This window comes from Prionailurus viverrinus, chromosome C2, assembly GCF_022837055.1.
Source record: "Prionailurus viverrinus isolate Anna chromosome C2, UM_Priviv_1.0, whole genome shotgun sequence".
NCBI lineage: Eukaryota > Metazoa > Chordata > Mammalia > Carnivora > Felidae > Prionailurus > Prionailurus viverrinus.
Genome location: NC_062569.1, coordinates 77,443,813 through 77,457,062, shown reverse-complemented (window position 1 = coordinate 77,457,062; position 13,250 = coordinate 77,443,813). Strand labels below are relative to the sequence as shown.

At 49.7% G+C, this 13,250-nt stretch overlaps 1 protein-coding gene across 4 annotated transcripts in view; it reads left to right on the top strand.

Moving 5' to 3' along the window:
• The window catches only part of IGF2BP2 (insulin like growth factor 2 mRNA binding protein 2), a 157,926-nt gene extending 146,148 nt beyond the window's left edge, over positions 1-11,778 (top strand). For all 4 annotated transcript variants that reach the window (XM_047876284.1, XM_047876285.1, XM_047876283.1 and 1 more), the window contains 5 exons: positions 350-466; positions 3,814-3,888; positions 5,275-5,406; positions 7,054-7,167; positions 8,795-11,778. In XM_047876284.1, the coding sequence (XP_047732240.1) occupies positions 350-466; positions 3,814-3,888; positions 5,275-5,406; positions 7,054-7,167; positions 8,795-8,887 (531 nt within the window). In that variant the 3' untranslated portion in view covers positions 8,888-11,778. The remainder of the gene's footprint in view (positions 1-349; positions 467-3,813; positions 3,889-5,274; positions 5,407-7,053; positions 7,168-8,794) is intronic.
• The last annotated feature ends 1,472 nt before the right edge of the window (positions 11,779-13,250 follow it).

The following is a 13,250-nucleotide window of genomic DNA, read 5'->3' as shown; positions in this document are numbered from 1 at the left end:
AACAGTATTGGTTTCTTGGATAAAGACACAGGAGCGAGCAGTACCTATCACATTTGCATATGACAGAAAGCCTGTGAACAGACAGCTTTCTGAATCCAGCAAATTCAGAGCTGCTCAAGAGGAGTTCCCATTTCGATTGTCATGTAGTGCTCCCTGTGCCCAGGTTTGTTCCTTAGGCCTCACACCTGCAGCAACTAGGCCGCAGGAGCATCCCATACACCATTTTGACCATTTCCTTGGGTATTAGGGCTCCCACAGCACACGGCTCGTCGTAGATGCTAGGTACCTGCTGAGTGCCTGATGGAACAACCCAGTGGGAATGATGTCTTGTCTTGTGCTGCCCTTCCAGTACCCAGAGCAGGAGATTGTGAATCTCTTCATCCCGACCCAGGCTGTAGGTGCCATCATTGGGAAGAAGGGGGCGCACATTAAACAGCTGGCTCGATTCGCTGGGGCCTCCATCAAGGTAAAGCTGCTCTCCACAGCCACCTGTTTCCCGCCTTCTTCCATCACCACCTTCCCACCCCATGTGCCTTGTTCCTTCTGCTAGTCCTGAGCAACGCTGACTCCTTCTGGGGACAGACTCCCACAGGATCTGGCAAATTGGCCCCCAAGATTAATCCTATCTGCTCTCATCTTTACCTCTCTCATTCCTTTCTTGCTCAACTAACAACTGAATTAGAAAAATTTCTAGTAACAGACAAGCCAACCCAGTCCTGTTTGGGCTACCATAGTCTTCTTCTTAAGAAGATAAAGCAAAAAAAAAAAAGGAAGGAAGGAAGGAAAAAAGGAAGGGAGGGAGGGAGGGAGGGAGGAAAGAAAAAGGCTGAGGGTTTTTTCCCCAACCTAAGGGAGCGGACTTCAGCAGAGCATCATTTTCACTTCGCTGTTATCAGTGCTTTGACGCTTTAATTAGTCTCTCTGCTTCACAAATTCTCAAGAAAGTAGTTTGGATGAAAAACTCTTTGAAAAGTGATAAAATTGTAGGTAAACAAAAGCTGGTATCACAGCCGGACAGGCAGTCCTGGGACTACACAGAGCGGCTCAGGAAGGAAGGCCCCTTGATTTATGGAAATGGTGGTGAGTGTAGTTACAGACCCACATCCTGCCCCTTCGAGCGCCATGTGAAGAAGCGCCCGAGAAGCTGAAAGGGAAGGATTATTCGACCCTGGTCCTGCTCCAAGCCCAGCTATCAGCTCTGACTCACAGGCAGAATGCTGAGCACGTCCCAAGCCTCATGAAACTCTTTTGAAAACAGAGTTTCCGTTGTTACGTAAAATAATTTGCTACCATGGGACAACCCGGAATTCCGAGCGAGAAGTCTCATGACTTGGAGAGAAAGAATGCTTGCGCTTTCTCCACAAGAAGAGCTGGAATTTCTCCCACAGCAAGTGTGCTGTAGAAAAAGCAAAAACAAAACATTCTGAGTAGTACAGCACAAGAATTGCAGCGAGACCATCAAAGAGTATTATTTGGGCAAATCATTTCCCGTCTCAGGCCTCAGCTCTGTTACCTGCCAAGCGCAGAGTCTAGGCGGGAGCCCTGAGGTGCGGGCGGACTGCAGCACAGCACACGGGGGGCCATGGCTTCTAACAGGCTTGTTGCAGCTAAGACCCCAGCCCACATGCCGGCAGCCGTGGCAGGACAGGTACAGTGTGGAGGACAACTGGGCCGGCTGCCCCAAAGGGCCTTTCCCTGTGTCCAGTCATGTGGCCTGAGATACCGTGCAGGAGACAGAAGGAGATGATTTCAACTCAAAGGGGCTCAAGGGATTATGACATGAAATCCTCTCTTTTTCCCTGGGAAAAGTGGGACTTAGAGAGGCCCAGGGACCAGGCCAAGGCACACAAGTGGCAGGACCGGCCCTGACCTCATCGGTTGTGCTGCCCTGTAGTGTGCTGAGCACCACTGGGACTGGCCGGAGCACTTGCTTCCCACTTACTGTTGCCCGTGAGGAACAGGGCCCAGAGGGTTTCACTGAGTGTTGAAGGTCACGAAGGTAAAGAATACAAGAGCCGACATTTGACCAGGTGATCTGATCTCTGGTCCAGTGTTTTTTCCACCTCAGCAACCTGAGTGCTATACCAGAGTCACTCCCAGCTGGCCTTCGGGAAACTAAGAGAGAGGGCAATCTCTTGGGCTCCACTCCACGGCGTCCCCACCATCCTTCTGTGTCCCAGCAAGGTTGAGCAGGGGTGTATCACCTGACTCATGGCCTCTGATGGGCAGACACAGCAGGGCAGGACCAGGGGAACAGAACGGGCTCTGCAGGCTGGCAGTACCCCATCACCCTTTATGCTGCACACAACATCCTGCTTCTCCAGCCGCTGCCTTCTTTCCCGATCCCTGCCTGTCTCCATAGCAGTAAAGGAGAGAAAACCACAGAAGCCAAGTATTGGTGAGAGAAGTTTTCTACTTTTAAAAATCAGACCTGGCTTTGTTATTTTCAACAGGACTGAAAGTATTTTCTCTAAAGCAAAATGGATAATCTCACTCTAAAGAACCCTCCATTCCTGCTTTGCCTGTCTTCAGAGACCACAGCTACAGGCACAGGGAGATGCTCCCAGGGCAGGGAGAGAGCTGTACACTTATATGTGGGAGCTGAGTGCTGGCAGGGGCTGGGTTGAGGTGAGGTCGGGAAGATAACACCCCAAGATGCCTTGGTTACAGACAACAGCTGGGCTCCCGTCACTCTGCCCTGCAGAGCATCCGGCAGGCTTCAGAATGCCACACAAATCTCCTGAGCCTTACTCCAGCCCCTGCTCACCCTGGGATCTCGGCAGTCACCTCCCCTCTGGGTCCTGTTTGTTTCAGTGGTAAAACAGCGTTCTCCTTCCTGGTGCTCTCGAGGGAGTTTGCCGGTGGAATGTCATTCCAAAGCTGCAGGAGCACACGAGTAGCTCTTGGACTGCTGGTCTTAGCTGGTGAATGTCAGACAGTTGTACTAACCTCACGCTTGACTCATTCCTAAATGGTGTACCCTTAACTCATTTTAAATTAACGTTAGTTTTGCTACACTGTTTTCATTTTCAAAGCTACCTTAATGATTTTCAGAATAAGGCAGGGTATGCAGAAAAGAATATAAAATGAGTCTAACGACAACAACAACAAAAATCATGCTTGCTTGGTCTGTCATTGAGTTGTGTTACAAGAGAACTCAGAATCACAAATAGAGCAGATAGACTCACAAATAGAAGGCAGCATTGAGCTTGCCAGATTTCACCTCCAAATTTCACAGATGAGGACATGGAGGCCGGGGAGGGGAGGGATTTGCAGAGCAGACACTGGGACCAGGGTGACCTCATCCTTGCTCTGGTGCTGTCACACTTGGTTCCTGTGCCGTGGAGGAGCTGGTCCTGGCCACTCATGCTCTAGCTCAACTCTCCCTTGCAGCCAGTTGCCTCTGTGAGCTGAGAACTAGAACCAGGGGCACTTTCCTGCAAGTTGGCTCCACAGTAGTGCCTCTGTGGACTTAGCCCTTACCCCCTCGGGGCCCTGGGTGGGCTGGTTGAGCCTACACCTCCTTCTTCCTCCTAGAGCTCTTGACTCCCTTGGCTCGGTAAAAGGAGGCCAGTCATTGCAGGTGCTCGGGGCAGGGACGGGCAGGAACTCCTTGCACTGCTTCCAAGTCTGCCTGGATGGTCAAAGACCCAAATTTGATACTGGGCGCTATGGTGGTATCTTCCTAAGACCCAGAGTGAAAGCAGCAGTTGCAAAGGCAGAAACCACACCATAATCCCTTGCTAGTATGTGAGAGGGGACTGGGGACCACAGCCCGGCAGCAGCATTTTCCTCTTGCCTTGTAAACTGCAGATTGCCCCGGCGGAAGGCCCAGATGTCAGCGAAAGAATGGTCATCATCACCGGCCCACCTGAAGCCCAGTTCAAGGTCAGTGCCAGGGGCCACCGTAGCCCTGCAGTAGCTAAGGGCCTTTAGCAGGTGGCGGCCATCTCAGAGGCATGTTCAAGACTTCTTTGCGAGGCCCAGCCTCGATTTTTCTTCCTGCTGCTGCTCACTAGTCTCAGACTCATGCTGTCTTGCCTGCCTCCAGGTTGTTCCCTGGAGCTCTGCTTCCTGGAGCACTCCTTCCCTTCTCTCTCATGGAAATGTAGATTGTCAGTGCCTAGTTCAAATGACACTCCTCTGGGCTATCTCTGACCCCTTAGCCACAGTTTTGAGGATAAGTGTCTCAGACTCCTTTAGTATTTTATACCCTTCAAGCTGTGGGGGCATAACCATGGGGTATAAGGGGAAAGAGCAGTAGCTTGTTGGGAGTTTGGTCGGATGCATTTTGTTTTTGCCCTTTTTTCTCCCCTGGGAAAATTATAAATTGAGTTTTCTAAAAGAAACATATTTATATAGTCCTTATCATTAAAAATACTGAAAATTTGAGAAAACATTAACACATGTGAAAACATTTAAGAAAAATAGCCCTTCAGCTCATGAGTGGATAAACAAAATGTGATCTATGCACTCAGTAAGAAATTAGTCAGCCATGAAAAGGAGCAAAATTCTGATGTATGCTACAGCATGGATAAACCTAGAAAACCCTGCATGAAGTGAAAGAAGACACAAAAGGCCGCATATTATGAGAGTCCCTTTATACGAAATGTCCAGCAAAGGTAAATCCAGAGATAGAAAGTAGGGGCTGGGGAAGGGATGAATGGGGACTGCCTGTTAGGTATGGAGTTTTGCTCCGGGGGACTGGGATGGAGATGTCCTGAATGGTGGTACTGGCTGCTTAATGTAGTGAATACACAGAAAACTCCTGGACTGTATACTTCAAAATGATGAATTTTAGGCTGTAAGAATTATATCTCAATTGTTAAAGTTTTTTTGTTTTTTTGTCTTAAACCGTAACGTCTCAGCTTCCCTGGCTGGAGTTAAGACATCAGAAAGCATCCCCAGTCACCACCTACCTCGCCTCCATCCTTTTGTAACCCGGGTCTAAACATACCATGATGGGAGGAAGTTAAGAGTCCCCTGGACAGGTTCATTCAGCCAGGCGTTCTTAGGTGCTGTGGATAAGGGAACTAAGACCTAGTTCTGCCCCATCACCACCACCCCCGGCCCCACACACAAGCTTCCAAGAGGCAGCGGTCAGGTACGTTCCTTGAGTGTGGCAGGAACAGCCAGGTCTCTGAAGGAGGGAAGCAGAGTACACAGCTCCCCCGTGGTGGCCCCAGTGAATTCGGGGCTGGGGGTGTGCAGGCCTGGGCTCCCCGGTCGGTTCTGGCAGCAGCACGGCGAAGCGGTCACGCCTTGCTCTCTCAGGCCCAGGGGCGGATCTTTGGGAAACTGAAGGAAGAAAACTTCTTTAACCCCAAAGAAGAGGTGAAGCTGGAAGCGCACATCAGAGTGCCCTCTTCTACAGCTGGCCGGGTGATCGGCAAGGGCGGCAAAACCGTAAGTTTGCTCTGAGCTGGCTTCATCTCCTGGGCCCATTCCCTGCCCCAGCCTGACCCGATTTCCTTGAGACCCCCACTGGCTCCGGAAGGACATTCTTCCAGAGCCGAGGGCCCCGAATCCGTGGTACTGGGCCAGGCCACCAAAAACACCAGGGTTCTGTGCCTAGAAATAGGACATCTCAGCTACATGCTGGGAAGTGAAGGTCCTCCCTGAAGAGGAGGAGGCTGCCTCCTGGCCCCTTTAAACCCACACAGAACAGCAGGAAAACACTAGGGAATAGAGCTCCACCCAGTGTATACCTACTTAGCAGACTGTCATCTTCTCTAAATTCACGTTCAGAGGCCTGCAGGGTCTGGTGTCCTACACTCTCCCCTCACTTTTCAAACTTTCCATCCTGCAGATTCTGTCTTCTGGCTCTTTCCCAAACCTGCCCACCTGTTACAAGGGAGCTAGGTTAGCAACCGCGTGGTGGGCAAAAAAGGAAATACTTTGAAACAAAAAACAAAAAGCAATGAAGGTTTTCAACATGAAGGTGGCAGCAACACAAAGTAATTTGAAAAGTGTCAGAGGATCAATTCTGAAGCCTGTAGGAATGAGCAGATAGTTCTGTCAGACACAGAAGTGATCTAGAACGTGACTTACGTGGTGGGCATATGACCCCGAGAGCCCATGCACACTAGCAAGGTGACAGTGTTGAGTGGCAGGAATTTGAGGGATCTCTAGAGTTGTATGTGTGTGCACGTGCACACGCCTGCTATTTTCTTTACACAGAAATTCTTACTAAGGACTCAAAGTCAAGTTCTACATACAGTGAGTCACCTTTGTACAAAAGAAGAAAGTTGAATGGTTTGCGGATTACTCCCCACATCCAGGAATGTGACCAGTATCAGAGGGCACACACCAGCTCTAGGCCGCTTGGGATGCCCTAGGCAAGAGAGAGCAAATGGCCCATGGGGGATTAGACTCCTGAGCCCTTTGATCTCCTATTAGGTCGTTTTAGAACCTGTCAGTGAATTCTGTTCATCAAGCCAACACTGCCCCCCAGAGACTGTGAGCTGTCCACCGGGCCTTGCAGACCCCACCTGTGTGTTCAGCACCCTGCCAGGGCCTGGGGTGAACCCCGGGCAGTGTTGGCTTGTTGAGGCTGGTGAGGAGGAGCACCGGAATGCAGGAGGTGGGCTGCAGGTGAGGGAGAGCAGCACGGGCTGGCCACTTCCCGCAGGTGACCGGCACGGAACTGGAGTGGCAGGGGGAAAAGGTAACAATCCAGCGGCTGAAGCAGCATAAGTAGGACTCGGAGGCAGGGATGAAAATGAAGAGCAGGCATCAGAGCAAGGTCTGATTAGAAAGGAAAGTTTACTTTGGTGATTTTCCTTCCTTGGTGCTGGGAGAGCCTGGGTCACTGCGAGCATGTGCAGGAACCATACCGCGGAGACTCCAGAATAAGAATTCAGCCCCAAAAGGAGCTCCAGGCAGTCGGAGGCTGGACCCTCCCTGGGCCTCCCATTGATCCCATGTGATCAGGGACTGGGAAGCCCCCGGACATGTTCTAGACTGAAGGAAAGGAGAATAGCCTCTAGCTGCATTGCCCTCCAGCACGCCCCTCTCCCACTGCCTCCTGACCCCACTTTTCTCCCTTCACAGGTGAACGAACTGCAGAACTTAACCAGTGCAGAAGTCATCGTGCCTCGTGACCAAACGCCGGATGAAAATGAGGAAGTGATCGTCAGAATTATCGGGCACTTCTTTGCTAGCCAGGTACCTGTGCTGTGACGGTCTGGTCTCTCGTGCCAGTCTCTTCAGTTCTGAGCTCCTGGTGGCCTGTTGGGTTGGCCGTGCCCTGCACACACACCCCACGACAGATGGAACCTCTACCTGGCTCTACAGGGCAGGGGAAATTGTTCCACACCTTCTCAGCCCTGCTCTCCCCCAGGCATGCTAGGGGAGCTTGAGGAAGAGGCTAGCACTTTGAAGTCAAGCCAAGCACATCTCAAGCCCCCTGAAATGCTAAAGCATAAGGTCTCCCCTTCCTCTGCCGTCTCCTCAGGCCTCTGTCACCACGTTCCCCTGGTGGGAACTACATACCAGGCAAGGACCCTGCCTCAGGGTGCCCCAGTCAGGCTTTGAGTGCCAGAATTCTACTGTTAAGAGTTAAACATGCTCATTGCTGGAGACCTTCATTTCTCTGCTGTCCTTCTCCATCTCACCATGACATGCCCCGTCAGAGCACAGGGCCACTTCTGTTTCATTCAGAAGGACCAGTGACTCAGCATCATGTACTCCTGGTTATTTTTGACGCCTTTATATACATACATTTATATACATATGTATTATATACATAACATACATTTATTTATTGAGAGAGAGAATCCATGTGGGGGGGGGGGGAGGGGCAGAGAGAGGGAATCCCAAGCAAACTCCACACCATTGGCGCAGAGCCCAGCAAAGGGCTTGAACTCATGAACCAAGAGATCATGACCTGAGCTGAAAGTAAGAGTCGGATGCTTAATTGACTGAGCCACCCAGGCGCCCCTCTTTTTGATGCTTTTTGTTGTTTGGGTATGGGGATAGAGCAGTCCCAGTCCTTGCCCTAAACCAGTGAGGGCGGTCAAAGCTTACACTAAAGCCTTGTCTGAGCGTTCCACTTGCTCTCCCAAAGCCATGCCAGGGGACCTGTGTGGGCAAGGCACTTGCACACAGCTGCTCTCCCGTGCCCCTTCCTCCAGCCAGAGCCCCGGCCACACCTCCCTCTTCTGCCGTTGTGTCCCAGCTCCTCAGGTGCCCTGGGAATGTGTGTTAACTGCCAGGTTCTCACAGGCGTGCAGCCTCAGGGTTCTCCCTGCACTGGAGTACTAGGGTGGGGTCAGGGGTCAGGTTTGGGCTCACGTGTTTTCTCTAGTGCAGGATAAAGTGTCTGGGCCAGTTTCTCACTTCTTCCTCGTCCCATTTCTTGTCCATCTTTCCCAGCATCACACTCGTGTTCTTCCTAGTGACTCCAGAAAGGTGGGGGTGGGGGGGAGGGAAGGGTTAAAGCTGCCATGTGTATAGTGGGAGGGGGATTGCTGTCTGACCTCCATGAGGCCCCCTCCTCACTGGTTCCCTGGCTCTGCTTGGCTTATCTGTCCATCAGCCACTTGGAAGCTTCTGGGCTCCCATCTCCTTATTCCACACCCAGTTGCCTTGAAGTAGGGGTGGAGGGAACCCTGCCACTTTAGGCAGAAAAAGCCCCCGGAGTGAGGGCCTCAGCGGGTAGACAACAGTTTTCTGAGCTTCCCACTTCCTTTCCCCAAGTCCCAACCCCACCCTCCCACCCCCCGACCCCCACTGCTTGTCCTCAGAACCGGGTTCCTTTTTCTCCCCTGTCCCCTCCTCTCCCTTGTTGCAGACTGCACAGCGCAAGATCAGGGAAATTGTACAACAGGTGAAGCAGCAGGAGCAGAAATATCCTCAGGGAGTCGCCTCACAGCGCAGCAAGTGAGGCTCCCACAGGCACCAGCAAAACAACGGATGAATGTAGCCCTTCCAACACCTGACAGAATGAGACCAAACACAGCCAGCCAGCTCGGGAGCAAACCAAAGACCATCCTGAGGAATGAGAAGTCTGCGGAGGCACCGGGGACTCTGCAGAGGCCCTGAGAATCCCAGGGGCCAGGAGGATGGTGGGAGGTCAGACCGGGTCCCTGCCCGGCCTCCTGCCTCCCCCAGGGCCTCTGCAGGCTTCCCAGCCATCCACTGCACCATCCACTCGGATCTCTCCTTACCTCCTACAACGCTATCCCTTTTAGTTGAACTAACATAGGTGAACGTGTTCAAAGCAAAGCAAAATTCACACCCTTTTCTTTTTGTGGAAATTGTCTCTGTACATGTGTGTACATATTAGAAGGGAAAAGATGTTAAGATATGTGGCCTGTGGGTTACACAGGGTGCCTGCAGCGTTAATATATTTTAGAAATAATATATCAAATAACTCAACTAACTCCAAGTTTTAATCAATTATTAATTTTTTTTTTTCTTTTTAAAGAGAAAGCAGGCTTTTCTAGACTTTAAAGAATCAAGTCGTTCTTTGGGAGGTCTAATGGTTTAGTAAGGAGCTTTGAGACCACCCACACAAATTCACCCGAGGGGAATCTCGGAAGGACACTCACAGCAGTTCTGGACCACCTGTGTATGTCAACAGAAGGGATACCGTCTCTCTGAAGAGGAAACTCTGTCTCTCTTCATCCCTGTCTAGCTCACACACCCATTTCTCTTTGCTTCACAGGTTTTAAACTGGTTTTTTGCATACTGCTATATAATTCTCTGTCTCTCTCTGTTTATCTCTCCCCTACCTTCTCTCCCTCCCCTTCTTTTCCATCCCCATTCTTTTTAATTCCCTCATCCCTCTTTCTCAATTCCCAGTATCTACGCACCCCCCAGGCAAAGCAGTGCTCTGAGTATCACATCACACAAAAGGAACAAAAGCGAAACACACAAACCAGCCTCAACTTACACTTGGTTACTCAAAAGAACAAGAGTCAATGGTACTTGTCCTAGCATTTTGGAAGAAGAAAACAGGAACCCATCAAACCAACCAACCAAACAAAGAAAAATTCCACAAAGAAAGAATGTATTTTGTCTTTTTACATTTTGGTGTATAAGCCATCAATATTCAGCGAAATGATTTCTTTCTTTAAAAAAAAAAAAAAATGGAGGAAAATAGCAATTTACACGAGGTCGTTGGCCCAGGGCGTTAAATTTACAGATTTTTTTAAACGAGAAAAACACACAAAAAAAGCTACCTCAGGTGTTTTTTACCTCAGCACCTTGCTCTTGTGTTTCCCTTAGAGATTTTGTAAAACTGATAGTTGGAGCATTTTTTTATTTTTTTAATAAAAATGAGTTGGAAAAAAAATAAGATATCAACTGCCAGCCTGGAGAAGGTGACAGTCCAAGTGTGCAACAGCTGTTCTGAATTGTCTTCCGCTAGCCAAGAACCTATATGGCCTTCTTTTGGACAAACCTTGAAAATGTTTATTAAAAAACAAAAAAACAAAAAAAAAAAGATGACAAAGAAAAACAGAGAGAGAAAATATTGGAGATGTCCTGAATTTCAATAGGGTACGCGCCATTAGGGCTTTTTGCGCTAAAGGATGAACATGTACTGGTTTATGTGAACAAGCCATTTTACCACCAGACTGCAATGCCAGTTTCCTCTACTGCAAACAGTGTTCTGTGACAAAAACAAAAAACAAAAACAAACAAACAAAAAAAATGAAATATATCCAGCTAACAAGATCCTGGTGTCTTGGTCTCTTATTTTACTAAGCATTGCCTGTCCAGAAGTGTCAGCAGAATTCCAGCTCTGAAGGACTTAGGGGAATGGGCAGCCATACTGAGGAGGCAGGCTTCTCCAGGGCACTTTCTGGAAGAAGCTAAACTAAGTCAGTGGTGCTAAAAGTGTGGCCCTCAACTGGCAACATCAGTATCACCTGGGAACTTGCTGGAAATGTAGATTCTTGGGGTCCACCTTGAATCAGGAATTCGGAGGGGCCCCTCAGTCTGCTTCAGCAAGCCCTCTGGGTGATTCCTGTGTATGCTAGAGGTTGACAGCCATGGAACTGGAGGGACGGACTGGCTGCGTGTCAAGGTAGGTAAGGCCAACCCCTAGCTTTAGGGAACTGTAAACCTGGCCAGCACGGAGTTGATTTTTATGTGGGGGAGTGCAAGAGCATAAAATGGCTGACAATTCAAGGGAAGAGGTAGTCATCCCTCCCCAGAAACCTAAATTGTAAGTACTCCAGGAGATCAGACAGGCAGGGCTAACGTTGGATTGGAGGGCAGGGGGTGCGCTGTACTGGACACATGAACGTGTTGTGAAAAGGTTGGAGGGAACATCCCTGCTCCGTTTATGAGCCTTCGTTCCTAGACCTGTGGCGTCTACTAGAAACGGATGCTAGCAGTCCAAGCAATCTTAGGAATTGCGGTGAAACTTGACTGCCAGTGGGGGTCAGTCAGGCTTTTGGGGGTGATTGTTCAGGGCACAGCAAGGACAGGTGGAGGGGAGCTGATGGGACTGCAGAATAGCCACGTCCCCCTTGCAACAAACTTCGAGGGCTCTCGAATCACTTAAAATTTGTTCCTCACTGATGTCCTGTCCCCATTCCTCACTGTCTCAGAATTCCAATTTCTGTGATGCTGTTTGTACTTTTAAAGTTTCTGGCACAACGATGCCAGCTGATCCTCTCCCTGCTATGGCTGGCACACATACAGGCAGGAACAGACTGTCCATTCCTGTGGCTCCACCATCCCTCCTCCTCCATTTCAGACTCCAGCCCATTGCCCTCTCAGAGGGAGAAATCAACCACAGGTTGACAGTGTGAGAGAAGCCACAGGGTCATTTCTGAAAGCTGTGCCCTGGGTTGAGGGGTCTTTCTTAGATGAACAGAGAAACAGCACATTTAAAGGGCTTTAAATATAGGTCCACGGGCCTGGTAACCATTCCATCAAGATGAGAAATCAGGGTGAGAGAAGACACAGGAACCTCCAAAATGCACTCTTAGCTCTACTTCTCTGGTTGCATTCCTTGGCCTTTAAAATTGCAGGTGGCACAATCTGAGTTTTAACTCTAGTTCCTAAACTGCCCATTTGCACAATCGTCCCCGAACACGTGAGAGAAAGACAGGGAAAGAAGTCCTGAGGTGACACCTGCCCTGCCCCGGTACAAAGCACCTGGAAGGTGTCCTGGGGTTACAGAAATGAAGGGGAGGTCACATGGAGAGGCAGAAGGCAGGAAGGAGACAGCTGGCCTGGTTCCTAAGCAAAAACGTTCTCCCCACAACCCATTTTCTGAGAACCCCAGTGCTGGATGAAATGCTGTCCCACCTTCCTGTAAATAACAGCTTTGCGGGTATGTACTGGACCCTAATGAAGTAAATGCTCGCCAAATGGGCGTGAGCTCAGACTGTTGCAAACTTTGTGTCCATTTCTTTGAATCCCAGACTTCCTGTCTTGACAAGACGTCCTGACATCCCAGAAAGTCCTAATTGCATGATTTTATGCAAAATAAAGGACAGTTGTTAAATGGAGACTTAGTCAATAACAGAGGGGTTTCTCCGTTAGCCTGCACTCGAAAAGCACTCCCCCCACTCCATTGCCTTGAATTGAACCTCTTTAAAACCCATGACCCATAGTGGTTTTGAAGGTACTAGCATCTCCCTAGACTGGGTGAGTAGCCTTGAACATCCCTTCTGCCCTGGTTACATTTCCCTCTAGGCTTCTAGGTGTTCGTTTCCTCCTGCATGGAGCTCTGGAAAAGGATGCCAGAGATTGGTTGCAAATTAGCAGAGGGGTCCGGCATGGAGGGGGAGCTTAAAAACAGGAAAAGAAGAACCCAAAGAAAAGTTTGGAGGGGTTTTGACAAAGAATCAAAGGAAGTGATTAGCCTAGGACAGAAGGAAGGCATCCTGACAAGACAAGAGGTGAGGAGGGGAGAAAACACGGACTTCTAAGGGAATAACCTGGCACCAAGTGAGGATGTGAGCGACTCAGTGACTCAGCAGACTAGTGGGATGAGGACGCGAAGAGTATAAAAAAGAATTGGGCCTCATCTTATTCCTACACCTCTGGGGAAAGATGCGGGCAACAGCGGTGGCCCCAGACTAACAATTAATGAAAGAAGCCCACAGTGTATATTTTGAGAGACTAGCCTAGCCTGGTGTACGCGCATCCAGATCTCTGCCTTAAGGCCTCCGGAGGTTTCTTTGGCCTGCTACGCACACGCGTCTAGTAATACTATTAGCATATCCCCCAGTCAGTTGTCACTGCTGCCTTTTATTTCCTTTCTACATTCCCCTTAAGGTGCT